Below are 27,657 nucleotides of genomic sequence, written 5' to 3' on the forward strand. Positions count from 1 at the left end.
GCGGGTTCGTTGCCTCTTCCATTGCTTTGCAGGAAACGGTGGAAAGCCCCTTCTTTCCGCCATTCTTCCACGCTCGGCCCCCAACCTCTCCCCGCCTCCTCCTCGCCCTCCCCTCCCCTCCCCGCCCCTCTCCTCCCCTGCCCTCCCCTCCCCTCTCCCCTCCCCTCCCCTCCCCTTGACGCCCCTCGGCAGGGCTTTCCTCCGTTCTGCGGGGCCCCAACAGTCCGTCCGTATATTCCTCCAACCTTCCACCGAGTCGTGCATCCGTCCATCCTTCCTTCCGTCTGTCGATCTGCTGGACCACTGGAAGACCTAGGCCCCAGGCCCTTCCTAGAGCACCGGACACGGCCCGCGCCTGCGCCTGCCTGCCAGCCTGCCAGCCAGCCAAGCAACCAACCAGCCAAGGTCTCGCCCACCGCTCAGAGACAAGTCGCTTAGCAACCGTGCGCGAGGCGCAGCCAGCCCCTTCCGCGGCCGGGTCACGTGCGCATGCGCGCCTGGAGGAGCGGCTTCAGCGCCACCAGCCGGCTTGTCTGAGAATAAGGACGAGAGGAGGGCCGAGCGGCCACGGTGAGAGGCGGCCTTCCTGAATTGGTCGTATGGACGCCTCCCCTTAGGTCCCAGCCCAACCGAAGCTCCGTGCCTCAGCGGGGAAAATTCTTTCCCTGTTGGATTCCGACTGCCATCAAGGTAACCCAGGCTGAGATACTAACAGCACACGCTCGAGTCAAGGGCTTGGCTCACCAATCAACTTCTCCTCCGGGGGCTCACAAGGCAGGAAGTTGAAAGGTGGGGTTCGTTCGTGAGGCGGAGGCATAGGTATTGGTTTTCTGGGAAGAGGCGGGGTTCTCCCTGGAACCGTGGTCCCATCTTCTTCTTTTCCCTCCTTCCCTATGGTCAGGTGTCTCCCATCAGGCTAACTGGCGTCCAGGGAGCGTAATAATGAGGCTCGGGTTCAGGGGAGGTCAAGAGGGTGATTTCAACAACTGCACTCACATGTTGATTTTTCTCTTCGGTTCTCTCCTTCTGAGGTTTGGTTCTGCAGCTGAAGGCTGGGGCAAGGTGGTTGCCATTGGAGGGACGGGCCGGGGTATTGTTCTGGGGCAACCACTTGGGGGACAGTAGGGAGGGTGCACCAGCACCCTCTTTCCTTAGGCTACCGACAGCCCAGATATCTGGGCCTATGTCGCCTTCTTTGCAACAGCGGCTGGACCTGGTGGTGAGGCGTAGATAGATACAGCGGGGACGTCTGCGGGCCCAGATCTGTTTCGGGGTGAGTGGAAATTGCAGCCAGCGGGAGAGGGGTGCAGAGTGAAATGCGGCGAGGTGGGGCACGATGAAGATCCCCGAGTCCCCGCTCCGAGGGATGGTCTGTTGCCAAAAATCCACTGGCCCCTGAGAGTGGTCTCTCCCCTAGACTTGGGCAGAGGAGCCCCACGCCCAGGGCCCGCACTAGGCGGGGACCCTGCCTCTTCCAGTGCCCTCCAGGAATGTGTCGGAAGCCCCTTCTCCCTGCCGTTTTCCGCTCCCCAGCACCCCTAACCCATCTCTTCCACACACACACCCCACCACCACCACCCTCCCTCAAGTACCCGGGCTAGGCTGAGGAGGGTGCTACCTCCCCAAGGACCCTAGCTCTCTTTCAGGCACACTGGTTGCCTGACACCTTCCTCCTGCAACAGGGGCGATCAGGAATGCATCTCAGAGGCGTGCCAGGACCCAGTACCCTTTCCTAAGTAGGGGCTCTGCTGACAGATTTCTGTCTCCTGTGTGCCTCTCTTGAAGAAACCAGGCAAAGCCTACGGTGAAACAGATGTACAGAGAAGAAGACCCGATGGAGGCAGAGGCATTCCACTGGAGCTTCCTAGGACCGCAGGCTAGCCTGGGAGACTCACGTTCAAGAGGCTCTTGAATGGTGTTCTGCTGCACTACAAAACGGGGGAAGGTTCTGAAGGCAAAACCCCCCAGGCCATAGTTAGTCCTATGAGTTGTGTGTCAAGAATTCGGATTGGAACTGCTCCAGAGTAAGGGTGCTGGTGAAGCAAGGCTTGGCTGGGGTCCAAAATGACGACAGAGGTGCAAGAGGGGAACTGTTGAGACCACACTTGTGACAGCTAGCAGATGTTAAGGAAGCTAGAAAAGACAGGCTTCCAACAGTGTAGTAAGAGCCAGGTGTGTTGGCAGGTATGCCTGTCTGAGTACGATTCTGGGCAGGGCGCCGTGTGTGTGTGTGTGTGTGTGTGTGTGTGTGTGTGTGTGTGTGTGTGTGTGTGTGTGTGTGTGTGTGTGTGTATGTGTGTCTTAGGTCAAAGGGTCAGGAGAACTTGGTGTGGTGGGGTACCTGGGGTCTGCACCTTGATGGCAGCTGTGTTTGAGTCCCAACGCAGGAACATACCCCGGTGGGCACGGGTGCGGGGAGGGCGGGAGGGAGGCGGCCACTCGCTGCAAATCTCCGTGTCAGTCCACTGCCAACCCCATCGTGGTGATCATTACGAGAGGCCTCTAGCTCTTCTCAAAAGAACCACAATGGAACAACAAGCCAGTTTTTTCCAGGCACCAGTGATTTTCAGTTTCAGTTTCTTCAAAGGCTTTCTCGTTCCGCGCCCTCCAGCGTTTAAGGTTCTGATGGCGGCAGCAACCCACTTCCAGGCAAGTCTACCAAAACTCATCAGAAAGCAGAGGGGAATGCGGTGCATTTCCTGGGATATGGGGATCACGGTGAAAGACATAGGAAGAGACATTCCGTCCTAGGTGCAAGACGCAGAAAGGCAATGCCCAGTCTGGACCGGGAATGGAACGTCCTTGATGAGGTGAAAAACAACAAAGCAAGGCAGTGGAAATAGGGGATGGCCAAGACTTCCCAAGCACAGAAGCACTGACCTGAGCCAAAAGCGGGTTAAGAAGGAAAAGCGAACCCAGTGCCATGGAACGCGTGTACTGCAGAGGAGGGGTAGGAGAGAATCATGGAAAAGACGGAAGAGCGCACACAAGCCCAGAGAAGAGAAAGAGCAAGTCAGACAGGTGTGGAATCGGGATGCGGGCAGGAAGGAGGGAGGCAGAGAGTGCATCTCTGAGATGGTGTTTGGAGATTTGAGGACTGATAGTGACCCCAAGCCGTGCTTTGGACCACAAGGAGAACCCCCAGAGGGGATCACGATGAGGAAGTTCCTATCCGGGACCACAGGAGGAAAGGTGCTGAGCCCCAACCCATGGTCTCAGAAGCTTTCAGACAGGATGAGCAAACCCCAGACACCCAGAGAGAGCACTTTCCAACAGCAGAGGATAGCCCCACCGCCCCCATCCCATGCCGGGGTCCCTACATCCCAGCAAGAAGACCGGAAGCTAGCAGATGGAGTGCTGGTAGGCCAAAACACACAGCTCAACTGGAAGTGGATCGGTGGTGGTGAATTTTCCAGAAGGTTGGAGTCGAGTCGATCATGCCTTGCCCAAGGGACTCTTCCTCTTCCAGATGACGGCACTGTGGTCGGGTTAGGTGAGTTGAGCGCTGGGGGAAGGGGGCTCGGGTGGGGGCGGGATTTGGGGCATTCGCATCATGAGCACGACTTTTGGCATCGTTCCTACAAGTGTATCCTGAGTTCCTCGTAAAGATTCCTTGTGTTTCTGTGTGCGCAGCGGTGCCTCTCAGGATGCAGAGGGGCTTCCTTCCACGTGACGGTCCCAGGGCATGGCAAGTCAGGCACATTTGAAGAGAAGGCAGGGAAAGCGATAAGGAAGGAAAAAAGAATCCCACTGAGCCACACAGCCAGACAGAGCCACGGAGCCACCAGGTCACGGAGGGGGTGGGGTTGGGAGGTGGTGGGTGGGTGGGGGAGGGAAAATGGGGACCGCCGGGAGTCCCGGGCTGCGCAGACAAGCCCCATCCCTCCACGGGCACGGCAGTTCCTTGGGCCTGGGCTCTGGCTCTGGCTGCAGGTGCTGAAGCCCATGAGGGAGCAAAGCCCCCCAGAAGCCCACAGTCAGTCCCCTCTCCAGCTCACAGGGCAGTCCCCCTTCCAGGATAGTCCCAGGCACACACTGAAGATTGACCTGAGCAAAGGGACGCCACCACTAGGCTCCTGATCCTGCTTGCTCAGCCTAGCCCGGCCTGGCCTTATTGCACTCTGCACTCCGCAACTATCCATGTATGTAGCCTTCCTTCTTCCTTCCTCCCTGCCTGCCGGCCTTCCTTCCTCCCTCCCTCCCTCCCTTTCTTCCTTGCGTCCTTCCATCCGCTCATTTATCCTTGCTTCCACCTATGCGCTGGACGCACTGGAGGATGAGGGCCCGGGCTTCCAAAGGCACAGGGGCTGCAGGCGGCGCCTGCCCCTAGGCCGGCCAGACGCCAGAGGGCGCGCCCGCATCACGCAGAGCCCAGGCCCCGTTTGCTGAGTAACCCAGCAGGGCAACAAACGGGAAAGTCGGGGCAAGCAAGGCGTTTGTCGCACCCGCCTGGTTGGAGGGCAGGCTTCCACCACCGGTAGGAGGCTGGGTGTCAGAGCCCAGGGAGGGGAGAGAGGAGGACGGAGGGCAGCGAGGGATGTAGGGAAGGTGCACCAGCCCTCCTGTCCTCAGGTTCCGGGCATCCTAGATCTCTGGGCGTCTGCCACCGTCTCCGCCGGTGGCTGCCAAAGCTGGTGGCCAGACCGAGGCACGCCGGGTACCTCTGTGGATCCAAATCTGGATCGGCATGGGTGGGAATGGTGTCAAATGGGAGGAGGGTGTGGGATGTCATCTGGTGAGGCGGGGGCTAGGAACATCCCAGAGTCCCTGCTGGAAATGTGAACTGTGGTCGTGTCACCAGAAAATCCACTGACCCCGAAAGTGGTACCTCCCCTCGACGTGGGCAGAGGAGGCCCATGCCCTGGTGCCACACTGGTTTGGGGTGGTGGCTGAGACGGGGGTCCCTGCCTCTGCCTCTCCCAGTGCCTCACAGGGATGTCATGCAAGGCCCTACTCCGCGCAGTTCTTCCCAAGTAGCCCCCAACTTCTCAGCGCCCCCCCCCGCCCCCCTCCCACTCCATCCCGCTTGGTAAGCCTGGGCTGACCCTGGCCGGCCTTTCCTCCACTCTTGGGAGCCCCAGCAATCCGTCCATCTACTCATCCGACAGTCCTTCTTGCTTTTTGAACCATACATCCATCTGATGAGGATAGTCATCAACAGAGAATCCATAATAGGAAAAGCAAAGAGTTACCGGAGCCAAACTGAGGACTCGAGCGCGGGAGACAGCCTCTCACAGGGGTCGGAGGAACTGCTCTGGAGAAGCATGACTTTCAGCCTAGTTTTATATGTGAGGGCAAAGAACCTCTGTCGTGTCAGGGGCCCATTCCTTGTCTTCTTGTTTCCAAAAGAGACAGATGAGCACATAGACCGCAAATCAGTATGGCCTTGGCGCCTGCCGAAGGAGCCTTCTCATCGGACGACTAGTAGTAGCACTGGTGTCCAGGTAAGGGAGGCATCTTATTTGTATCTTGAAAAAGCACGTCTTTATTTCTGGACGATGCACGCTTTGCTTTAACGATTAAAGCCCATATACAATGTATGTTTAAGAGGCCACAAAACAGGCTGTTGTAGTTAGCATAGAAAACATGTCCGAGCCAGCATGACTTCCCTGTACCCCAGTATGGGAACACTGCTTTCATCCCATCCATCCATCCACTGGACCACTGGAAGTCACAGGCCACAGGCCCTTCAGAGACCACCGGACACGGCTTTCACCTGTACCTGCCAAGCGACAAAGGGCGCTCCGGATCCCTAGAGCCCAACAGACCCAATCCTTAGCAAACCTGCTAGTTACTGTGAGCTCAGCCTCCCACTCCACCCCCAGCCCGTGCCCCGCGGCGCTCACACATTTGGAGGGCTGGCTTCAACTCCGGTGAGCTGGGTAGGGACGGGAAAGGAGAGAGAGGACAGAGGGAGATGGCGGGAAGTACGGAGGGTACGCCAGCCTTCCTCTCCTCACGTTACTGACGTCCCGGATCTCAGAGCCTGTGTCGACAACTTTGACCCACTGCCCCCCAACACTGATGGCTGGAGCTGGTGGCGAGACGTCAAGTGGACCCAGATCCGGATCTAGGTGGGAGGTGATGGAGTCCTTTGTATGGAGAGAGGGTGGCGGCTTCGAATCTGATGCGTGGTGAGGCGGCTTGCGGCATGAAGATCCCCATGTCCCCGCTCAAAATGACGGTCACGTCGCCGGGAAATCCACTGACCCGGAGAGAGAGCGGTACCTCCGCTGGACATGGGCAGAGGCCGCCCGTGCCCTGGCGTCACACTGGGCGGGTTCGTTGCCTCTTCCATTGCTTTGCAGGAAACGGTGGAAAGCCCCTTCTTTCCGCCATTCTTCCACGCTCGGCCCCCAACCTCTCCCCGCCTCCTCCTCGCCCTCCCCTCCCCTCCCCGCCCCTCTCCTCCCCTGCCCTCCCCTCCCCTCTCCTCTCCCCTCCCCTCCCCTTGACGCCCCTCGGCAGGGCTTTCCTCCGTTCTGCGGGGCCCCAACAGTCCGTCCGCATATTCCTCCAACCTTCCACCGAGTCGTGCATCCGTCCATCCTTCCTTCCGTCTGTCGATCTGCTGGACCACTGGAAGACCTAGGCCCCAGGCCCTTCCTAGAGCACCGGACACGGCCCGCGCCTGCGCCTGCCTGCCAGCCAGCCAGCCAGCCAGCCAACCAACCAACCAGCCAAGGTCTCGCCCACCGCTCAGAGACAAGTCAGCCCGCAAGAAACAGCACCTCCCAGGAGCCTGAGGGCAGGACTCTCGTGGGTGGGGGCGGAGCTCCGGGCCTGCGCCAGTTGCAGAGCCAAGAACCATGTGAGAAAAGGCGGAATATACAGTTGCTCTGATTTTGGACTACAGTTCCAATAGGGGAGCAGGTCAGCTCGATAGCATGGGTCACACACAAAGTCACCTTTACAGGCGGGGAGCCGGCCTATTAGGAAACCCTGTTTCTCTGCCTGCCCCGCCCCACGGGGATCTGGCCCCATCCGTCTGTCCAAGCGCTGAGGAGCCTGGGGACTTGCCCCCGCCCCCTGCGCGCCTGCGCACCCGGGACTGAGAAGGAAGTCTCCGGAGATCCAGCGCCGCAGACTTGAACGCTGTGCTGTCCTCCGAGGTAGGCGAGGCCTGAGGGCGGTGAGGCAGGCTCAGAGGCGGCCGCTTCTCTTCTGAAGGAAACGAGCGCGGGACAGGCCAGGTTCTGTGCGTTTCCTCCGAAGTGAGGGCTTGTAGTTCTGAGACCGGGCGCCGCGGGGTTAAGCTCTGGCGGCGGTAATCGGGCGCCTCCCTGGCCTGTTCTGTAATGCGCGACCCGGAGGTCCTGCGCTTCACTTTCCTCCCTTCACCTACCCAGGCCCGGGCGTAGGGGAAAGGTCTGGGAGGGAAGTGGGAGGTGGAGCCTCTGGGTGAAAGTGCCTGGCAAAGACGCGGTGGGCCGCCCCGGGCGTGGGCGGTTGTGGTGTCGGAGCTACAGCGGACCCAGAGCAGCGAACCCGGACACGGGTGACCAAGGACCTTCTTCCGTCTCCCTGTTTCCATTGTGTATGCAGGTGGTAGGTAGCGAGGGTCAAGGGGGCGTGGACGTTTGTTGACCGAGACGAGAAACGCCTGCGGTGTAATGAACCCGGTTTGCTTCCCCAGCCCGTCAGTCTCCAGAGGAGGCCTGTGAAGTGAACCGAATCGCTGCTGCAGCTCTAAAAGCCAGGTTCTTTGTGAGTTTCTGTTGCTTCTTTGTTTCCGTGAAATGCATTTGGTTTTCAGGACACGGGATTTTTAAATTTTCTTCCCTTGGAATATCCTGCTTAAAAATGATCTACTTATTGATTTGGGCCTGAGGATTTCCCTACCTCATTAAGGGCAGGGACCTAATTTATAGATTCCCCATTCTAGTGCCCACTTAATTCAGTTCTGCAGTTAGTTAACCATGTGCTATAAATTAAGTTGCTCTGTGAGCACAGCTTTTCCAAGGATTCTAATGATGGAAATAGCCCTATTGGAAGTTAACGTTTATGTTTTCTTTTTGACTGTGATTTGTTGAGTAGTAGTTTAGGGCTTTAGACATCTGTAATTATTACGGTGTAGGAGTGGGGATTTTTTTTTTTCCCCAAGGGAATCCATGAGTGGAAATTTTGGGTACTAGCCTGATGTAGTTAGAGGTTTGGTAGCATGAGTTTGTTTTATTTTTCACAAATGAAAAATTGTATATATTTAAAGTGTACAACATGATGTTTTGATATAATGTACACATTGTGGAATGGAATTGCTAACCACACCGACTAATTAACATATCCATTACCTCTCTTAGTTAACCTTTTTTTGTGTGTGTGACGAGAATACTTAAGATATACTCTCTTGACAAACGTCTAGTTTATAATACATTATTATTATTATTTATAGTAACCATGCTGTGCATTAGGTCTTCAGAACTTCTTTATTTTATAACTGAAAGTTTGTAGTTTGTTTTGGGTATGTCTTTGGATAGAGGAAGAGAGGTGTGTGCAGTGGTTGAAAATTTTGAACCTAGAGGGTTTTAATCCTGACAACCACTTAAATCTGAGTGAGTTTGGGCAGTCTTTCTGTGTTGCAGTTTCTTAATATGTAAAATCGGAATTATTATATACCTCACAGGGTTGTTTTGAAGATTACCTGAATTAATATCCGTTAAAGCTCTTAGAAGATTATCTGGCACATTAGAAGAGTGCTTAATTAATATTAGCGGTTGCTGTTAGTGATGATTCTTAGTCTTTCCCTATCAGCTTTCTGTATTCGCAAGAATAATGGAAACGTGAAGTTAATTAGGATGAATACTTGCAAGCAGGAAAATGAATCCCGCTCAAGTGGACCAGAACAGGGATTCTTAATATGAAGTCTTTGGACTGTTTATAAGTTTTCAGGACAAGAAAAATCTGAGATATGTAAAGAAATATTGTATATATTTGTCAGTGGGTAATTTGGGAGAAGTCTATCATTTCATATTATCAGAGTTGTATAAGACCCAACAAGATTGATTCTCACTGGTTTAGAATCAAAGTCTGGGATAACTGGGAATGACTTTTGGGATAATCTTAAAAAATTAGTATCTAGCAATTTGGTTAAGTAACTCACAGTCCATACATGTGATGGAATGTTATGCGATAATAAAGATTATGTTTGTAAAGTCATAAGAAAAAACCATATAATGTAATATTGGGAAGTACTTATTGTTCTGAAAAAAATTTTTTTTTTAATTGTTAAGTTATATATGTGTCCTGAACGCTAAGGTAAGGATTAACAAGATCTTTTGCAAGGATTTAATAATTGGTTATTCGTTGGCATGCAGGAGGAGTTAACTCAAATGACTGAGCAGCTGCTGTGAAATAAGCATTTTTTTCTGTCTGCTGTGCATACCGTCTCTTAATCTTTGGAAATGTCACGAACCAGCTTTGTGATCCTTCACAGAAGGATCTCTGGGTGTTAATGAACTACAACATTGAAGAACTGGTAAGAATGATTTTTTCAGTGACATTGATTTCCCTGTTGTTACCACTTATGCAGGCCTATTTAATCAGGTTTTTTAATGACTATAAGGTACCCACCTTCCCAAATCATTAAAAAATTATTTTTAATGGGAATAGCTTTTTTTTAAAAAAAAATTTCTGATAATGTACTTAATGCAAAGCTTGTGAAATATTTAGTAACTAAGAAACCTAAAAGAGAAGAAAATTTAAATTACCTATAGTCCCAACATCCAGAAATAATCACTATTAATATTTTTTTTTTTTTTTTTTTTTTTTTTTTCCGGTATGCGGGCCTCTCACTGTTGTGGCCTCTCCCGTTGCGGAGCACAGGCTCCGGACGCACAGGCTCAGCGGCCATGGCTCACGGGCTCAGTCGCTCCGCGGCATGTGGGATCTTCCCGGACCAGGGCACGAACCCGTGTCTCCTGCATTGGCAGGCGGATTCCCAACCACTGCGCCACCAGGGAAGCCCACTATTAATATTTAGAGCATATTTTTCCCAAAATATTTTTACAAGCATTGTGGTTTTGTATATGGTTTTATTTCTGAATAGCATAACATTAATTGAAAATTTGAAAGAAACCAAGACCTTTAGTTCTTCATTTAAGAGAGGAATTCAGTACTCTCATTGATTTTGTAATACCTTCATGGATCTATGGAGAAAGGTGAAATCCCAGTGATCCCCTTTGATCTGAGAAATCTTATAAGTATTTATAATTCTTAAGATAGAGATGGCAAATTGAGAGACTTAATTAAATTTAAAACTAATTTTAAAATCCCAGAATTGAAATAATGAGATTTTCTCCATCTATTGATATGTTTCACTTTAACAGGTTAAAAAATCTAATCATATATATATATATATATATATATATATATATATATATATATATATATATATATATATATATTTTTTTTTTTTTTGTACGCGGGCCTGTCACTGTTGTGGCCTCTCCCGTTTTGGAGCACAGGCTCCGGAAGCGCAGGCTCAGCGGCCATGGCTCACAGGCTTAGCCATTCCGCGGCGTGTGGGATCTTCCTGGACCAGGGCACGAACCCGTGTCCCCTGCATCGGCAGGCGGACTCTCAACCACTGCGCCACCAAGGATGCCCTATATATTTTTTAAACTGATTTTTTTATGTGTTTCTTGGATATTTTCCATTCCTTAACAGTTTTCTAAAACTTACCATTTAATGATTTCTTTATTATTCTATTTTGTGGATGTTTTATAAATTAAGAAATCAGTTGTTGGGAAGTGACGTTCAAAACTTCCTAAGCAATTCCTTAAACAGCCTTTCTTAGGTCCTATTACTTAATCAGCTTTTCACTTCAAGGTCACGTGGGATTTCAGAGGGAGGAACATTTAGGAATATGGCATTGACTTGTGCCAAGTTGGGGTACAGGTGATAACTCTGAAGTATTTGGCTGAATTTCTGAAAGAGTCTTAGAATATGAAATGGACAGTTCTGCTATTTTATGCCAGAAGCTTCATCTTCCTGATCCTTCATTTGAGTGAGAGTTTGAGAAATGAATTAATGATAATCTTACAAAAATTATCTTAAATTCAGAGAAGACTTGGGAAAGGAAGGCGAAATAATCTAATTATACAGTATAGCTCAGTTGGAAATGGTATTTACATAGTCATAATAATGGAAACTGAATATCCATTTACCCTGTAATAGAACAAAACCATATTGGAAGGATTAGGGAGATGGAGCTACGCATACATGCAGTGGGAGATGGGTGGGTAAAAGACAGCCAGAACTATGTTTTCCATAGTAGGAAGTCAGTAGATAATGGTTAAAACTGAAAATTCAGAAGTAGCAATATTAGCATGTTATTTGAATATATGGTGTTTAAATAACAAAAGAAAAAGCCAAAAGAGGTGAAAATTGTTGCCTCTAGATTTGGAAGATGGGAGAAAGAGTAGCAGGGATGGAATTGTTGGGGCTTTTTGTGATATTCCTTGTAGGGCTTTTTGTGATATTCCTTGTAGGGCTGTTTTAAATTTATGGCCAGGTACAAGTGATACAAATTTAAAATTTTTTGATTAAAAAATTAGGAGACTCCAGAGGAGAACAAAATAAAGATCACCTGGGATACCATCCAGTAGAGGTAACATGATAAAATTTTATTCCAAGTCCATCCACAGACTTTCATGCACACTCATAATACATGTATGCATATGTATGTAGTTTTCTTGGGAAAAATAGAATCACACACAGTACTTTTTTCTAACCTATCTTCTTCTCCCAACGATATGTAGTGACCATCTTTCCATGACATCAAATAAGAATTTTACCTTTGTATTTTTAGTGGGTGTTTAGTTTTCTGTTGTGTGAATGCATGATAATTTATTTAATCTTGTTGAAGGATATTTAGGTTCTTTCTGGCTTTTTTGGTCCCATTATAACCATTTTCCACATATCATTTCATTCTTTCTACTTCATCCCACAAGTGTCCATTTCTCCACAGTCTTAGTGATACTCTGAAGTATTATCAATTTTTAAAATCTGCTAATCAAATTCCTTTAAATGCAACTCCTTAGTTACTAGTCAGTTTTAACTAGTGGGTTATTTCCACTTTCTAGAGAATTATCTGTAGTCACTTTTACAAATTCACTTTTCCTCAGCCTGGATACCAAGAGAATTGGGTTGTTAAATGAGATCATGTAGGCAGTATTGATGATTCTTAATAGGAAAATGGTGAACAGTGAGCTCTGAGGATTCTGGGAAAGATAGTTCAGCCTTGAGGAAGGGATCCCAGTGTACAAGTACAGCCTTGCCATTATAAAAACTGCTAGGCATGATCTGTGCAAGTGATTCTCAAATTGTGACATCTGGACCAGTAGCATTGGTATCAACTTAGGAACTTTTTCAAAAGGCAAATTCTCAAGCGCAACCCCAGACCTAGTAAATACCTTGAGGAGTGGGGGCCTGCTGTATTAAAAACTGTATTTTAATAAGCCTTTCAGGTGATCTGATGCATACAAAGTTTGATTACCAAACCTGCCCATTATGATCACTTGGGGAAGGTTTAAAAATTCTGATTCCCAGTTCACACTCCCTGCTAATTAAATTAGAATGTTTGGGGGATGGGAGTTAGGCATCAGTATACTTTAAAGATCTGCTGGTGATTCCAGTGTGTGGCAAAGTTTGGGAAATTCTTGTCTGTACTATTTTCTGCCTTCAGGGTTAGGGAGGCAAGTCAGATTCCTGACTCTCAGAAGGAAGTTCTGGTTTAGATGGTATAGCCACTTCTCAGCTGGGGAAGGTGGGAACGAGGGGAGATGGCTCTGCTCAGGACAGTTCTGGACAGCCTATGCTCAGGTCCAGATGAGCCTTGCTGGGGTGGGGAAGTAACTGGAATCTCTCCTGCTAAAATGGCTGGATATGTCCTTCCGTGCAGAGCAGTCTGCTCTATGTCTATCCTTGTGCAACGATTTTCCTGTCATTTTGGGGAGGGCATGTATTTGTCTAAATTACCTCTTACCTTTCATCACTTGTTTGTGTGTTGGGAGGGGCGGGTAGAGGGGTGTTGCATGTAGGAATGGAAAAGTGGTGTGAGTTTTTAAAATTTGGGAGCTGTGAGGCAATTTTGTTCTTATGGCTTCATATTCTTCCCCCAGCTCTTAGCTTCTGTGGACTCTGCTTCTCCAGCAAATGACCCTTGAGAAAAACTAACCAGTTTCTTGCAAATCTGAAATCATGGCTCATGTAAGTTGATATTTCTCTCTATTTGAAATGCTGTAATTTTTTTCAGGTTATGTAAACATTTTCATTAGTTATGCCAAAACTTGCTAACAGAGCCCCATCCAACAGCTTTTCCCTAGTTGCTCCCACTCTAGTGAAGGATGGAGCCAGCCTGGCCCCTCCTGTGTGCCCCTTTCTGTGTGAATTGACAAAATTACTCAAGGTTTCCTGTGTGTTCAGTCTTTGTCTAGAGCAGAGATAAAGCAGAAATGAAGTCCCTAGAGGGAGACAACTGTTAGGAGACTCTCAGGATTGGAGAACACTTTAGAGCAACACTGTCCAGTATTAAAAATACAAAATGAGTGCCTTATTAGCACAGTAGGCCACATGTCAGTCTCATAATAAGTAGAGAATAATATGCAAGGCACATATGTAATCTTTTGTGTCATGTTTTATTATTTAAAAATTTTTTTTCAAATTAATTTTATTTTATTTGGCTGCCTTGGGTCTTCATTGCTGCGTACGGGCCTTTCTCTAGTTTTTTGGCGAGCAGGGACTACTCTTCAGTGCGGTGCGCAGGCTTCTCATTGCAGTGGCTTCTCTTGTTGCGGAGCACAGGCTCTAGGCACGTGGGCTTCAGTAGTTGCTGCACATGGGCTCAATAGTTGTGGCTCAAGGGTTCTAGAGTGCAGGTTCAGTAGTTGTGGCACGTGGACTTAGTTGTTCTGCAGCATGTGGGATCTTCCTGGACCAGGGCTGCAACCGGTGTCCCCTGCATTGGCAGGCGGATTCTTAACCAGTGTGCTACCAGGGAAGTCTCTATCTAGTGTCACATTTTAAAAAGAAACGTGCAGTTAATTTTAATGCTTTATTTAACCCAATATAGCAAAATATTATCATTTCAAAATGTAATCAAGATAAAAATTATTGAGATATTTTACACTTTTTTTTTCTCTGAAGTCTTCAATATCTGGGGTATATTTTATAGTTACAGCACATCTAAATTTGTACTAGCTACAGTTCAAGTGCTTAGTAACCACATGTCTAAGGTAGCATATTGGACATTGTAGCTTTAGAAATTTTGTGTAACCTAAATTGTAAATATAATTGAATATGTTTAAGAGTATAGAAATAATCTAAGTAGAATCATTAAGTCCAACATATCTATTAAGTGGAGTATTTTATAATAAGTTTAAAATATTCAATAAAAGATTTGTTGTAATAAGGGAAAGTGCTACTGATACATATAGTGATGAAATTGGGTCTGGAAGACATTCTTTAATTTTGTGCAAACTCTACTTTTTAAAAATAGAGATTTTATGGTTCATCTGGGGGGAAAAAATTCCATCGATTATCTTTTTCTAACCCTTAAAGGGAAAGAGGTTAGAGTAAATCACATTTCTGTTTTTGGCCACACCTTGCAGCATGTGGGATCTTGCCTCCCCAACCAGGTTTCGAACCCGTGCCCCCTGCAGTGGGAGTGTGGAGTCTTAACCACTGGATCGTCAGGGAAGTCCCTAGAGTAAATCACGTTTATTTTTTTTAGGCCCGTTGCTAGCAGTATTTTTATGGACACTATTTCAATTAATTGTGAAATTCTTTTCTTTTTTATTTACAATATTGTGTTAGTTTCAGGTGTACAGCAAAGTGATTCAATTATTTTTTTCAGGTTATATCCTATTATAGGTTATTACAAGATAATGAGTATAATTCCCTGTGCTATAGAGTAAATCCTGTTGCTTATCTATTTTATGTATATATAGTAGTTTGTACTTGTTAGTACTCCTAATTTGTCCCTCCCTCTCTCTCCCTCCCCCTCCCCTTTGGTAAGCATAAGTTTGTTTTATATGTAATTCATTTGTATTTTTTTTTAGATTACACATATTAATGATATCATATAGTATTTGTCTTTCTCTGACTACTTCACTTAGTATGCTATTCTCTAGGTTCATCCATGTTGCTGCAAATGACAAAATTTCAGTCTTTTTTATGGCTAGCATTCAGTTGTACATCTTAAGCCAGTCTTCTGTTGATTGGCACTTGAGTTGTTTCCATGTTTTGGCTATTGTAAATAGTGCTGCTATGAACGTTGGGGTTCATGTATCTTTTCAAATTTTTGTATTTTCGAGTTTTTGTTTTCTCCAGATATATACCCAGGAGTGGGATTGCTGGATCATATGGTAGCTCTAGTTTTAGTTTTTTAAGGAACCTCCATTCTGTTCTCCATAGTGGCTGCACCAATTTACATTCCCACCAACTGTGTAGGAGGGTTCCCTTTTCTCCACACTCTCTCTAGCATTTATTATTTGTAGACTTTTGGAAGATAATCATTCTGACTGGTGTGAGGCGATACCTCATTGTGGTTTTGATTTGCATTTCTCTAATAATTGGTGATGTTGAGCATCTTTTCATGTGCCTATTGGCCATCTGGATGTCTTCTTTGGAGAAACATCTATTTAGATCTTCGGCCCATTTTTGATTGGGTTGTTTGTTCTTTTGGTACTGAGTTGTATGAGCTGTTTGTATTTTTTGTATATCATCCCCTTGTTGGTCACTTCATTAACAAATATTTTCTCCCATTTGGTAGGCTGTCTTTTCGTTTTGTTTCCTTTTGTGCCCATCAACAGAAGATTGATGGTTTCCTTTACTGTGCAAAAGCTTTTTAAGTTTGATTAGGTCCCATTTGTTTGTTTTTGCTTTTATTTCTTTTGCTGTTGGAGACTGATCAAAGAAAATATTGCTACAATTTAGTGAAACTGATTAATTACCTGAACGTATCTGGAAATAAGTAAAATTAGGTATCCCACAGTTATATAGGAAGCTTCGTCTGTAGCAGTAGTAGGCAAACTATAGCTTGTGAGCCAGATTCAACCCATGGCCTGTTTTTGTACAATCTTTGAGTTAATTACTTTTTGAAAGAATTGTTTTTAAAAAGTAGGGAAAGGGGAAGGATATACAAATAGTGACAATATGTGGCATGTGGCCCTATTCAGAAATAAATAATTTTACAAATAAAACATGGGTTTGTCATTTCAGGATTTGGTGATGTTCAGGGATGTAACTGTAGACTTTTCTCAGGAAGAGTGGGAATGTCTGAACTCAAATCAGAGGAATTTGTACAGAGATGTGATATTAGAGAACTATAGCAACCTGGTGTCACTGGGTAAGTTTATCTGTGTCAAGTAATGTAGAAATTCACATGACTGAATTTCAGGGCTATCCTAAAAACTAGCCAAATATCTGCTTTGTAGTTTGGGAATAGGCACCTTCAGCTATTAAACTATTAAATAGCACCTTTAGCTTCCCCATAAATCAGTGACGTTTACATTTTCCTTTGCCTTTTTCATAATTGCTTCTCTTGAATGACAGTTTGATATAAATTCTTAGACACTCAGAGCAAAACCATTTTCAAGAAATCTGGTTTCATACTGCTGTAGATGGTCTATGATCTATTAACTTACCTGCAATGTAAGTAGGAAGACAGAGGTGTCTGGCTCTACATACCTATTGAAAAAGCTTATACAATGTATATGATACTGGGTTAAATCAGTAGTTTGTTAAAACTCAAGTGGACACATTCAGTTTATTACAACAAACATTATCGTTTAATTGATTTATGATTAAAAGTTTAAAATATATGAACTTTGCATTTAACATTGGATGAAGATACTGGCAAGAAACTATATTCCTCTTAGCAAAGTATTGAAAGAAAAGCAAAAATAGTACCTAATAAACATGTATAGTGCTTACTATGTACTAGGCACTCATCCAAGCACTTTGTTTATTAAGTCAAACCTCACACAATCCTATACATTATTATAATAATGGTATACATTATTTTATATATTTTTATGTATTATTTTATATATTATTATATATTATTTACGTATGGGTATATATTATTTTTCCAACTGAGAAAACTGAGGCTATAAGTTGTTCAGGTGACAGAGGCAGGATTTGAAACCAGTGCTCTCAATGATTACTTCCTCAAGAGACAGAGGCTGTATGAATTGGCAATTAAAATAAGGCACTGTTCCTATCTCTCTGTTCTTGTGATCCTGAAGTAACTCTCATATCAATGTTTTTCTGTTCATTTACTCTTCTTTGTTCTGAAGGGTTAGTCAGGTATATCCTTTCTGTATTGTTTTCTCAAGGAGGATGTTCCATTTCTAAACCAGATGTGATTACTCTGTTAGAGCAAGGGAAAGAACCCTGGATGATTGTGAGGGATGAGAAAAGAAGATGGAGCCTAGGTGAGTAAGTGCTAATAAGGAAAGGTAAGCTATTGTGGCATGGCATATTCCTGCTGGTTGGGAAGGAAACACACCACTTACATGTTGATTATGAAGGAGAGACCTGAAACCTAGGAAGAAAACTTAGATTTCAGTCTGATCCACCAAAGAAATTTCTTCTTTACTTCCATTTACCTCTTCTTTCTTCACTGTCATGTTTCTTTCTCATTTCAGTGGGAGAAAGCTTTCTTCACCAATGACCACCATTTTACCTGTATTTTGCATCTAATTTCTTTCTAGCTCATCTTTTGTATTTGGCTTTTATGTATGTATTTCTTCATTGCCTTCTTTTCATGGAGTTTACATTGTAGTAGGGTAATCATACAAATAAACAAATGGATTACTAAATATCATGAATTGATTAACTATTACAAAGAAAAGTGAGTAGGATAAGAATATGGAGAATTATGATGGGTTAATGGGGTAATTTTAGATAGGGTGGTCAGGGAAGAGGAACCATTTGGCAGAGGCTCTTCAACTTGTCAAAGATGGAATCATTTGAGCATATGTATACATAACTACAATGTATTGCAACCACATAAACTACCACATGCTTAATTCTATAAATTGTTAATGATACTAACAGCAGATTCTTCACCATTGGAAACTACTAGAGAACTAACTTATTTGGAAAGCATAAATTTAAAGGAAAAAAGAAGCATTTATCTTGTCTTCCTTGTAAGAACTGTACCAATAGGTAATAGATGGAGGGATGTTTTTCTTAATAAACGTATTCAGTGAATAAATGAAGAATGATAGAATATTATCATTTTGGAACCCATAGTGAGCTATTGGATCTAGGCACTGAACATCAATGCTGATAGCATCACAGAAATAGAGACAATGAATGAAGGGGTGAATGAAAGGATACAGTATGACCTATGAAGTGGGCCTAAGTCTAATGGAGCTTCTAAAGCCAGCAATTTATTGGAGGAAAATAGAGGAGCATGTTCTATTATACCTTGGGAATATAGTCAGCAAAATTCAGAATATGAGAAATGCTATAGGGTCAAAAACAGTTCTTCAACAAATAAATTGTAAGGCAAGTCAAAAGATAGTAGGAGAGGGACTTCCCTGGCAGCGCAGTGGTTAAGAATCTGCCTGCCAATGCGGGGGACATGGATTCGTTCCCTGGTCCAGGAAGATCCCACATGCCACGGAGCAACTAAGCCCGTGTGCCACAGTTACTGAGCCTGCATTCCTACAGCCCATGTTCTGCAGCAAGAGAAGCCACTGAAATGAGAAGCCCGTGCACCACAACGAAGAGTGGCACCTGCTTGCTGCAACTAGAGGAAGCCTGTGTGCAGCAACAAAGACCCAACGGGGCTGTAAATAAATAAATAAATAAATAAATAAATAAATATTTTTTAAAGATAGGACAGTTTGTAGGTTTTAGATATGTAGAAGACATGTCAACCATTGTACATTATGGACTTTGGATCAGTTATTATTTTTAAATTGTTTAAAATGTTATGTATGAGATAATTGGAAGTGTGAACACTGATTTTTGATGTTCTTAAAGAATTACAGTTCATTTTTTCAGGTTTGGATAATGGTTTTATGATTATTTTTTTAAATCTTTTTAGAGATACATCCTGAAGTGATTACAAAAAATATTAGATTATGGGATTTGCTTCAGAAAATGTGAGGAGAGTGGATTAGGGTCTGCATAGGCCAGTACTGGGCTTGCATGGTGGTTGCTGAGGCTGGTCCATAGATACATGGACATTTATATTTACTCTTCTCCTTTTGTGTAGGTCAGATATGCTCTATAATAAAATTTTGTTTCTTTTAAAGTTACTGGGAGATGAAAGGAAAAGAAAGTGAGAAGTGAGGCAGTGATGAAAATAAATATATATAACTCTTGGAGGAATTTTGCCATAAAAGCAGACACATGGGGTACAGGGAAAGTATCTTAAGATGTGATGAGGTATTAGAACATGTATATAGGCTGAAGGGAATGATTTCAAAGAGGAAAATTGATGGAGTAGAGAGAGGGAATTCTGTAAGCAATGACTTTCAGTAAATGGATAGGAGTAGGAGTCAACTTATGAAGGAAAACCGATGCATATGATAAGACACTGGTTGGATAACGTGGTGAAGGGGAGAATAACATTTTTCTTTAAATTGCTTCTGATTCCTTGATGAAATTAGCAGTAAAATTATCAGCAGAATGTGAAGGTTATTTGGAATTCAGTATGGATTATTTAATATTGAGTTGGCCAAAAAGTTCATTTGGGTTTTTCCATAACATCTTATGGAAAAACCAGAATGAACCTTTAGGCCAACCCCATATTTGATTTGTTTTGATTTTCAGAAGTACAGTTCTGTGGTTATAGGGTTTTAACATTTACAGATCTCTGGATGCATTTACCCTGGTGTTAATGTGCCTAAAACTGCCTCTGTCATAAATATTCTGTATCTGTATCTTCTTGTATCAGCAAAAGTTATTGAAGACATCATATCTCAGGAAACTAATTAACTCTATGAACAGGTAATTTACTTCATATTTTCTTTTTAATTAAAGCTAGTATCCTGCAAATAGAAATAATATTTCTCCTTTTACCTTGCTTTAAGATGGGTTAATATTTTGCTTTCACATTAGCATTATTTTCTAGAATAAAGTCCTTTGATTCAGTAGAATACAAACTAATATTTGGTTTATTAATTTTGAGAAGTTAAATATTTTATATATGTCTTTTGATATTTAGTTTGGCCTTTTGTTTTAGAGTTGGTCCAATCAATTTTTTCTTGATTAAATCACACATATAATACATAGGCTATTATTTCCAGTTTCAATTTATTTAAAGTAGAACAAGAATCTAAAGATACTTGTAAAGCAAACTGTGTACAGAATCCTTCATGACTTTTTACATTTCCCATCAATCTTTACTATTTTCTCACTCATGCCTATTTTGAGAACAATGCAATGTGCATCCCTAGCCAGAACTTGCAAAGTACTGAACCTGGTTTTCATAGATAGAAATGGTTGTCTTTCAGTTTCTTGAAGGGGAAAGAACTGGCATAAACAAATTTGGGAACAATTATGGCTGACTTTTTACAGAAATCTTAAGATTACACTTCAGTTGTTTATACAGTTGACCCTTGAACAACATGGGTTTAAACAGCATGGGTCCATTTATACATGGGTTTTATAAAGTAAATGTGTATTACAGTACTGCATGACCTGAGGTTGGTTGAATCTGTGGATGCAGAACTGCGGATATGGAGGTCCAACTGTAAAGTTACACACAGATTTTCAGTGGGGGGTGGGGGAGGGGTTGGTATTGTCCCCTCTAACCCCTATGTTCAAGGGTCAACTGTAGTATAGTCTCCTAGATGAGAATGTTCAGCGTGCCAAGGTCTTAATCTGACATGTCATTTAGGTGGGGAAGCCATATAAGAGTCTCAGGTTCACCATATCCACACTGGGAATGTTTTGTTTTTTTCTTTAAATTAAAATGTTCAAATTCTATAGGATAAGTTTAATAACTTCTACTTTGTTTTTTATGAGTGAATAATGGACATTTTGCCCTAAGTTTGTTTATACTTTTATTTTGTGCATTTTCTACTCACTTCCTTTATTCCATTACTTTTTCTATTGTTTAATGTTTCTTATACAGTTTGTATGGGCTTTTCTGCTGTATACACTTTCTCATTTTTCTTACAAATGTTTGGGCCTTCACTTTTGATTTTGACTGTGACTTTCCTTTAGATCACTGGTTTTTAATTTTTAATTTGCAAGTAAATCCTTTGAAATCACCATCTTAATAACAACTGTCATACTTTTGTACCAGCCTACTTATTTTCTACTGTTATGACTAGCTATTTACTGTTCATTTTATATATCATTTATATCTTATTTGTCTTAATGAGACCTTAAATTGTTTTTTTCCCCCAAATTTCTACAAAATTGTTATAGTTTTATATTGCTTTCTTGAATGGGGAGATAGAGACAGACAGACAGGAGGAGAGAGAGGGAGGGGGAGAAAGAGAGGAGTAAAGGAAGGAGAACAGGAGAGAGGGAAGGGAGAGGGAAGCATGGAGAAAGACACTCAGATTTCATGGGAGTATTTTCTGTGCCATTCATTTTTTTTTGTCTCTGCTCACAAATTATCTACACTATTTAAATCATTGTTGCCTTTTAACGTCTTTTTAGTATATCCTTTTTAAAGTAAACTTATTGAGATATAAATAGATATAAAAAATACAGAATTATAATATGTGGCTCACTGAATTTTCACAAAGTAATTACACATTGATTCAGAAATAGAGCTTTAGTAGTATATCAGAAGCTCCCTCCTAACTTTCTCCAGTCATTCCTCCCTACCAAAGTTAACTACTAGCCTGACTTTTAACAAGTCCATAGATTAGTTTTACTGTTTTCAAACTTTATAAAAATGGAATAGTATAAATTCTTTTATGCCTGGCTTTGTTTTCTCACCATTATGTTTGTGAGAATGATCCATGTTGTTGTGTGTACTTGTAGATTATTCATTCTCATTGCTGTTACAATTTGTCTCATTGCTCTTATTGCATTGTGTCCACATATCTTAATTTTCCTTGTCATTCTTCTGTTGATGAACACTTGGATTCTTTCCAGTTTGGGCATATTAAGAATAATGTTGTATTGTAGATTTTTTAAAAATACCTTTTTCTGGGCTTCCCTGGTGGCGCAGTGGTTGAGAATCCGCCTGCCGATGCAGGAGACACGGGTTCGTGCCCTGGTCCGGGAAGATCCCACATGCCGCGGAGCAACTAAGCCCGTGAGCCATGGCCGCTAGGCCTGCGCGTCCGGAGCCTGTGCTCCGCAACGGGAGAGGCCACAACAGTGAGAGGCCCGCATACCACAAAAAAAAAAAAAAAAAAAAAAAAAAAAAAAAAAAAAAAAAAAAAAAAAAAAAAAAACCTTTTTCTTTTTGAAAAATATTGAAATCTTATTTCAAAAAATTTGAGAAAATATACATTTGAGAAAAATACCTCTCTGCTCAGAATTTCATTAGCATGTTACTCTTTTATAAACCTGTTGCTGTGATTGAAAAATCACTCATATATTTTTAGGCAGTACCTAAATGGCATTGGCTATGAAGACTTCAGGGGGAATATAGGAAAGGGTATGAAGGAACAAAACAGGTTGAATATTTGTAACATAGTGCATATAGTTAATAAACTCAAATGAAGATAAATAAGTAGAACCTTTTATTACCTTGATCATGAAAGTGAGGTTCACTCACAAGTATGCAAAGTAGAAAATGAACTGAAGTGGAGATATCTGCAAGTGAAAGTGGAGAGGCCATTGGAAGGATGATCAGGTGTACAGAAATTTTTCCATGTATGTATTTGATTGAGATAACTTAGATGTGCTTTTGTTTCCCATCTCTATAGGAAGTGATTAAAAAGAAGGTGTAAGATTGGAGGCAAGGCAAAATATACATTTTTACTATTAACTAATTATAGAAATTTAATAATTAATAGTTATTGTGTGCTTTGGGTTTGTTATTCAGTGATAAGTGAAAGATTGTTTCTGCCCTTGGGGAATCATAAGGTAAGAAAATAGAATAAAAACTGGGAAAGTTAATGAATATACCACAGCAGAATTGAAAAAAGTGTTAAGAAGCAAGGAACAAGTTATTGGGATAGAAGATAAAGGATATAAATTAGATGAAGTCAGCACAGGTAGTTTTTCTGACTTTTATCATGATACCTAAAGGGTGAAAGGAACCCAACCATGTGGAGAGCCCGCCAGCATTCCTGGGAGATTTAACAGCCAGTAAGAAGCTCTAAGAAATGGAAAGATTGTAACATATTTTAGCAACTGAAAGGAGGTAAGTGTGACAGATGTAGGGTGTAAAGGGGGCAGTAGCTTGAGATGACATCTTTTGGTAAACAAAGGCCATGTTATTCATAATAAAGTGTTTCTACTGTATCCTTATTATAAAGAGAAATCATTAAAAAGTTTAGATAGCAATCTCAGACTTTGATTTGCTTCTGAATTATCTGGTCTTAACTCATTTTCTTTATTTCTCTTAGCTTTTTTCAAGCTACATGATTTTTAAAGAGTTTTTAAGCACATTTTCTTCAACTGGACTTTCTTTTCTTTCCTGTTATAAAATTTTTATTTGCTTATTTGTTTACTTTTTCTAGAATAAGAAAATAGCATGTGTTTATCTTATTTTCTTTCAGATTTGGAATCCAGATATGACACTAAAAAGTTATTTGAAGTAAAGGATGTTTGTGAAATGAATGTATCTCAGTGGGAGATAATGCAAAGAATTAGAAGTTGTGGCCTTGAAGATTCCTTTTTCAGGAAAGATTGTGAATATAAAAAGTTTGAGGGACAAGAGGGTCCTCAGGAGGCGTATTTCAGGCAAGTGAAAAAAACCACCTCTGAAAAAATGCCCAAGAACAAAAAACGCACATCTCTTACTCTGTATCAGAGAATTCACAATAGAGAGAAACCCTATGAATGTGGGGATTGTGGGAAGGCTTTTAGAGTACGCCAGCAACTCACTTTCCATCAGAGAATTCATACTGGTGAGAAACCCTATGAATGCAAAGAATGTGGAAAAGCCTTTAGACAGTGTGCCCACCTTAGTCGACATCAGAGAATTCATGCTTCTGACAAACTCCTTGAATGTAAAAGATGTGGAAAAATCTTTACATGTGGTGCAGATCTTCGTGTACATCAGAGAATTCATGTTGGTGAGAAGCCCTATGACTGTAAGGAATGTGGGAAGGCCTTTAGAGTGCGAGGACAACTTAATCTCCATCAAAGGATTCATACTGGTGAGAAACCCTATGAATGTAAGGAATGTGGGAAGACCTTTAGACAATATGCACACCTTACTCGACATCAAAGACTTAATATTGCTGAGAAATGCTATGAATGTAGGGAATGTGGGCAGGCTTTTCTGTGTAGTACAGGCCTTAGAGTACATCACAAACTTCATACTGGTGAGAAACCCTATGACTGTAAGGAGTGTGGGAAGGCCTTTAGAGTGCGGCAACAACTTACTCTCCATCAGAGAATTCATACTGGCGAGAAACCCTATGATTGTAAGGAATGTGGGAAGACCTTTAGTCGTGCCTATCATCTAACTCTCCATCAGAGAATTCATACTGGTGAGAAACCTTATGAATGTAAGGAATGTCAGAAGTTCTTTCGTCGTTACTCAGAACTTATTTCACATCAGGGTATTCATATTGGAGAGAAACCCTATGATTGTAAGGAATGTGGGAAGGCCTTCAGACTGTTCTCACAACTTACTCAACATCAGAGCATTCATTTTGGTGAGAAACCTTATAAGTGTAAGGAATGTGAGAAGACTTTTAGACTGCTCTCCCAACTTACTCAACATCAGAGTATTCATACTGGTGAGAAACCCTATGACTGTAAGGAATGTGGAAAGGCTTTTAGACTCCATTCATCACTTATTCAGCATCAGAGAATTCATTCTGGTGAGAAACCATACAAATGTAAGGAATGTAAGAAGGCATTTAGACAACATTCACATCTTACTTACCATCAGCGAGTTCATAAGGTCACTAAATAATTATTAGAAAGCCATCCATTGTGAATTTTGTGTTAAGGAGCAGTAGAAAATAAATTCTGGAGGAAAAGTGTTTGAATGTAGGAATCCCTTTTGCTTCATGCTCAAAATTAAAATAAGAGGTTTTAAAAGAACAGGTTAATTTAATGAATATATAGAAATATTTCATCACCATTCAAACCGTGTTAAACTTTAGGAAATTCTAGAAAGAAACTCTCTTAAAGGAGTGAATGTGGAAAAGCTTTTGATCTTACCTGTTATCACCTCTATTCTTTCATCTGTACAGTATACCTATGGAAGTTGCCAGGGTACCAGCTCATTCTGGAAATTGATAAATAAAAGGAAGGAAATGTGATTTAGCCTGCATTTCCTGTATAAACTATATTTCAAGGCAACTAGAAGTTGATGAGGTAAAGTTCTTTATTAGAGATTTTTACAGGACATAATGAGATAATGGATCTAGGCACAATTCTCAGTAGAGGTGTTAAGACCATTAGGTGAATGGTTGATGTCAACTTCTTAGTGAATAGATCAGGTTGACAACATCTGAACCCACTGATCAATTTTAATCTCATCAAAAATAGGACAAAACATTTTGTGCCTCTTGATATGATACAGTAAGACATACCATTGACAAAAAATACTGAACCAGAATCTAGTTAAAGCATCAAGATCTAACTCACAGTTTAGAGAAAATTCAGGAAACAAGAACAAATTACATGATTCAACAAGGTGCAGACAAATCTAAAATGTGGGTAATTCTACAAGAGTAATGACAGCTTCTCAACCAATAAAATGGATTGAAAAAAGGGAGGTGGAACTCTTAGATATTAAGAGTCTTAAGAGATGTATCAATCAAATGCAATGAATGAGTGGTTCTCATTTTAGATCACATGTTGAACAAGTGTAAAAAAGACATTTTTATGACAGTTGGGGAAATGGGACTATTGACAGTATTAGATAATATTAAGAATTAATGTTCTTGTTAGATGTACAAATAGCATTGTGTTTATGTAAAAGTGTCTTAGAGATAAATTAGCAAGTTTATAGACATAAAATGATATGTCTAGAATTACCTTTAAAATGCTCATGCAAAAGAAAAGTGAAGCGGATAACTTGTTTGTCAAAATCATGGTAAGATGAGTCAGGTGCGTGGTTTTTGCTTATTTTGTTTTTGCTCTTTTCTCTATTTTCATGTATTTTAAATTTTCCGTAATTTTTTTTAAAGATAAAATATCTGTGAAATTATAACCCACTTAAAGTGAATGATGTTTGTAAATGGCTACATATCAGAATTTAAGGATGTTGCTAAAGTTTTACACACAGGGATATTAAATGTGCTATAATGTATTTGGGAAATGAAGATTGAGGATCCAGATTTTATCTAGTTCACCTAATGCTACATCTGTTGTAGTGCCTGTCCCATAGTACTTCGCATATTTCAAGAGTGGGTAAAAAGAGCAATTACAACTACTTGTGGAAATTAATGGAATAGAACTGTATTATCTGATAAGGTAGCTGCTAGCAACATGTTGAGCACTTAAAATTGAGCTATTGAGAGCCTGAATGGTGGTTAGTACAAATTAAGATGGTGTTAAGTGTAAAAAACACAGGAGGTTTTGAATACCTAGTTCTAAAAAAATATCTAACAGGCCAGTTTCTCACAGCATTTCTCTGCTGTTGTTGGGAAGCTGTGATATTCAGTGGATTGCATTACTGCATAATACAGAACCCAATTTAAGTATGTCTCTGCTCCCAAGTAGCAGCATGTTTACACACTGAGGTCTCTGGTTCTATACTGAGTCAGGCTGAATTATTTTTCTTCTCTTCATAAAACGTTGCCTATGTTTACAGCTGAGTAGTTTTCTCAGACTGTTTTTAGCCTGTAGATGTCTCGGCATCCAAAGGCCTTTTTTTGCTTTATACTGTTTACCACTAAGTTCAAGCTTGCAGTGCTTCAAGTAGTACAATTCTCTTTAAGACTGTGTTTTCTATGATTTTTATTAGGGTTCATTCAATCAGAAAAGATCAACAGGCTCTTCTCTGTATTGGTTCCCTGTGAGGCTATTATGGAAAAACGAGTTTGAAATTCTTAGAAGCCACTCTGTTTCACAGAAAGGATGAAAGTTGGCTTTATCTTTACCCTGGGGTGACATTTTCAGGACAGTACCACATATTTGAGTTTTCTCCCCTCTCAGGCCCATTATAACTTTGAGAACCCTTTGCTACCTGTAAACACTGTCATGAACCCTCTATTTCCTTGAAATTCTACTTGAAATATACACCAATTGATATAATAGAATGATTTTTTTTTACTCTGTTAATATGATGGATTACCTTCATGGATTTTCAAATGTTGATTAAGCTTTATATCACTGGAGTAAACTCCATTTGTCTCTGGTGTGTACTTTAAATATATATATATATATATATAGCTGTACTTGCTGTGATTGCTGTGATTTACTAATGTTTTGTTGAGGGTTTTTGCATCTATATTCATGAAGGATACTGGTCTATAGTTTTGTTCTATTTTTGTCTCATTTGGTATCAGGTTGATGGTGTCCTCATAACGTGAGTTTGGAAATGTTGCCTCCTTTTAATTTCTGGAAGAAGTAGTGTAGAATTGATAT

General features: G+C 42.2%; 1 protein-coding gene across 11 annotated transcripts; it reads left to right on the plus strand.

The window, feature by feature from the left end:
• Window positions 1–428: 428 nt before the first annotated feature.
• ZFP30 (ZFP30 zinc finger protein) lies at window positions 429–27,467 on the plus strand. Of its 11 annotated transcripts, XM_067019123.1 has the most exons (10): window positions 3,182–3,493; window positions 3,634–3,788; window positions 5,356–5,444; window positions 7,637–7,707; window positions 9,315–9,475; window positions 11,556–11,608; window positions 13,122–13,209; window positions 16,222–16,348; window positions 17,340–17,438; window positions 23,661–27,467. In XM_067019123.1, exons 7-10 carry the CDS (start codon window positions 13,201–13,203, stop codon window positions 25,028–25,030), a joined length of 1,605 nt encoding a protein of 534 aa, XP_066875224.1. In that variant the 5' UTR covers window positions 3,182–3,493; window positions 3,634–3,788; window positions 5,356–5,444; window positions 7,637–7,707; window positions 9,315–9,475; window positions 11,556–11,608; window positions 13,122–13,200; the 3' UTR covers window positions 25,031–27,467. The 11 variants fall into 11 exon arrangements, with proteins under 11 accessions (XP_066875228.1, XP_066875224.1, XP_066875223.1 ...); XM_067019127.1 differs by lacking the exons at window positions 3,182–3,493; window positions 3,634–3,788; window positions 5,356–5,444 and adding an exon at window positions 429–690; XM_067019122.1 differs by lacking the exons at window positions 3,182–3,493; window positions 3,634–3,788; window positions 5,356–5,444 and adding an exon at window positions 6,796–7,112 and having other exon boundaries at window positions 7,546–7,707.
• Window positions 27,468–27,657: the final 190 nt, after the last annotated feature.

This window comes from Kogia breviceps, chromosome 18, assembly GCF_026419965.1.
Source record: "Kogia breviceps isolate mKogBre1 chromosome 18, mKogBre1 haplotype 1, whole genome shotgun sequence".
Classification (NCBI taxonomy): domain Eukaryota; kingdom Metazoa; phylum Chordata; class Mammalia; order Artiodactyla; family Physeteridae; genus Kogia; species Kogia breviceps.

Excerpts from the sequence above, each read along its gene's own strand:
- ZFP30 (XM_059045041.2), top strand. The coding sequence starts at position 16,204 with ATGGGTTTGTCATTTCAGGATTTGGTGATGTTCAGGGATGTAACTGTA. Across the intron at positions 16,349-17,339 it reads TAGCAACCTGGTGTCACTGG|GAGGATGTTCCATTTCTAAA; the intron begins GTAAGTTTATCT and ends TGTTTTCTCAAG. Across the intron at positions 17,439-23,660 it reads GAAAAGAAGATGGAGCCTAG|ATTTGGAATCCAGATATGAC; the intron begins GTGAGTAAGTGC and ends ATTTTCTTTCAG.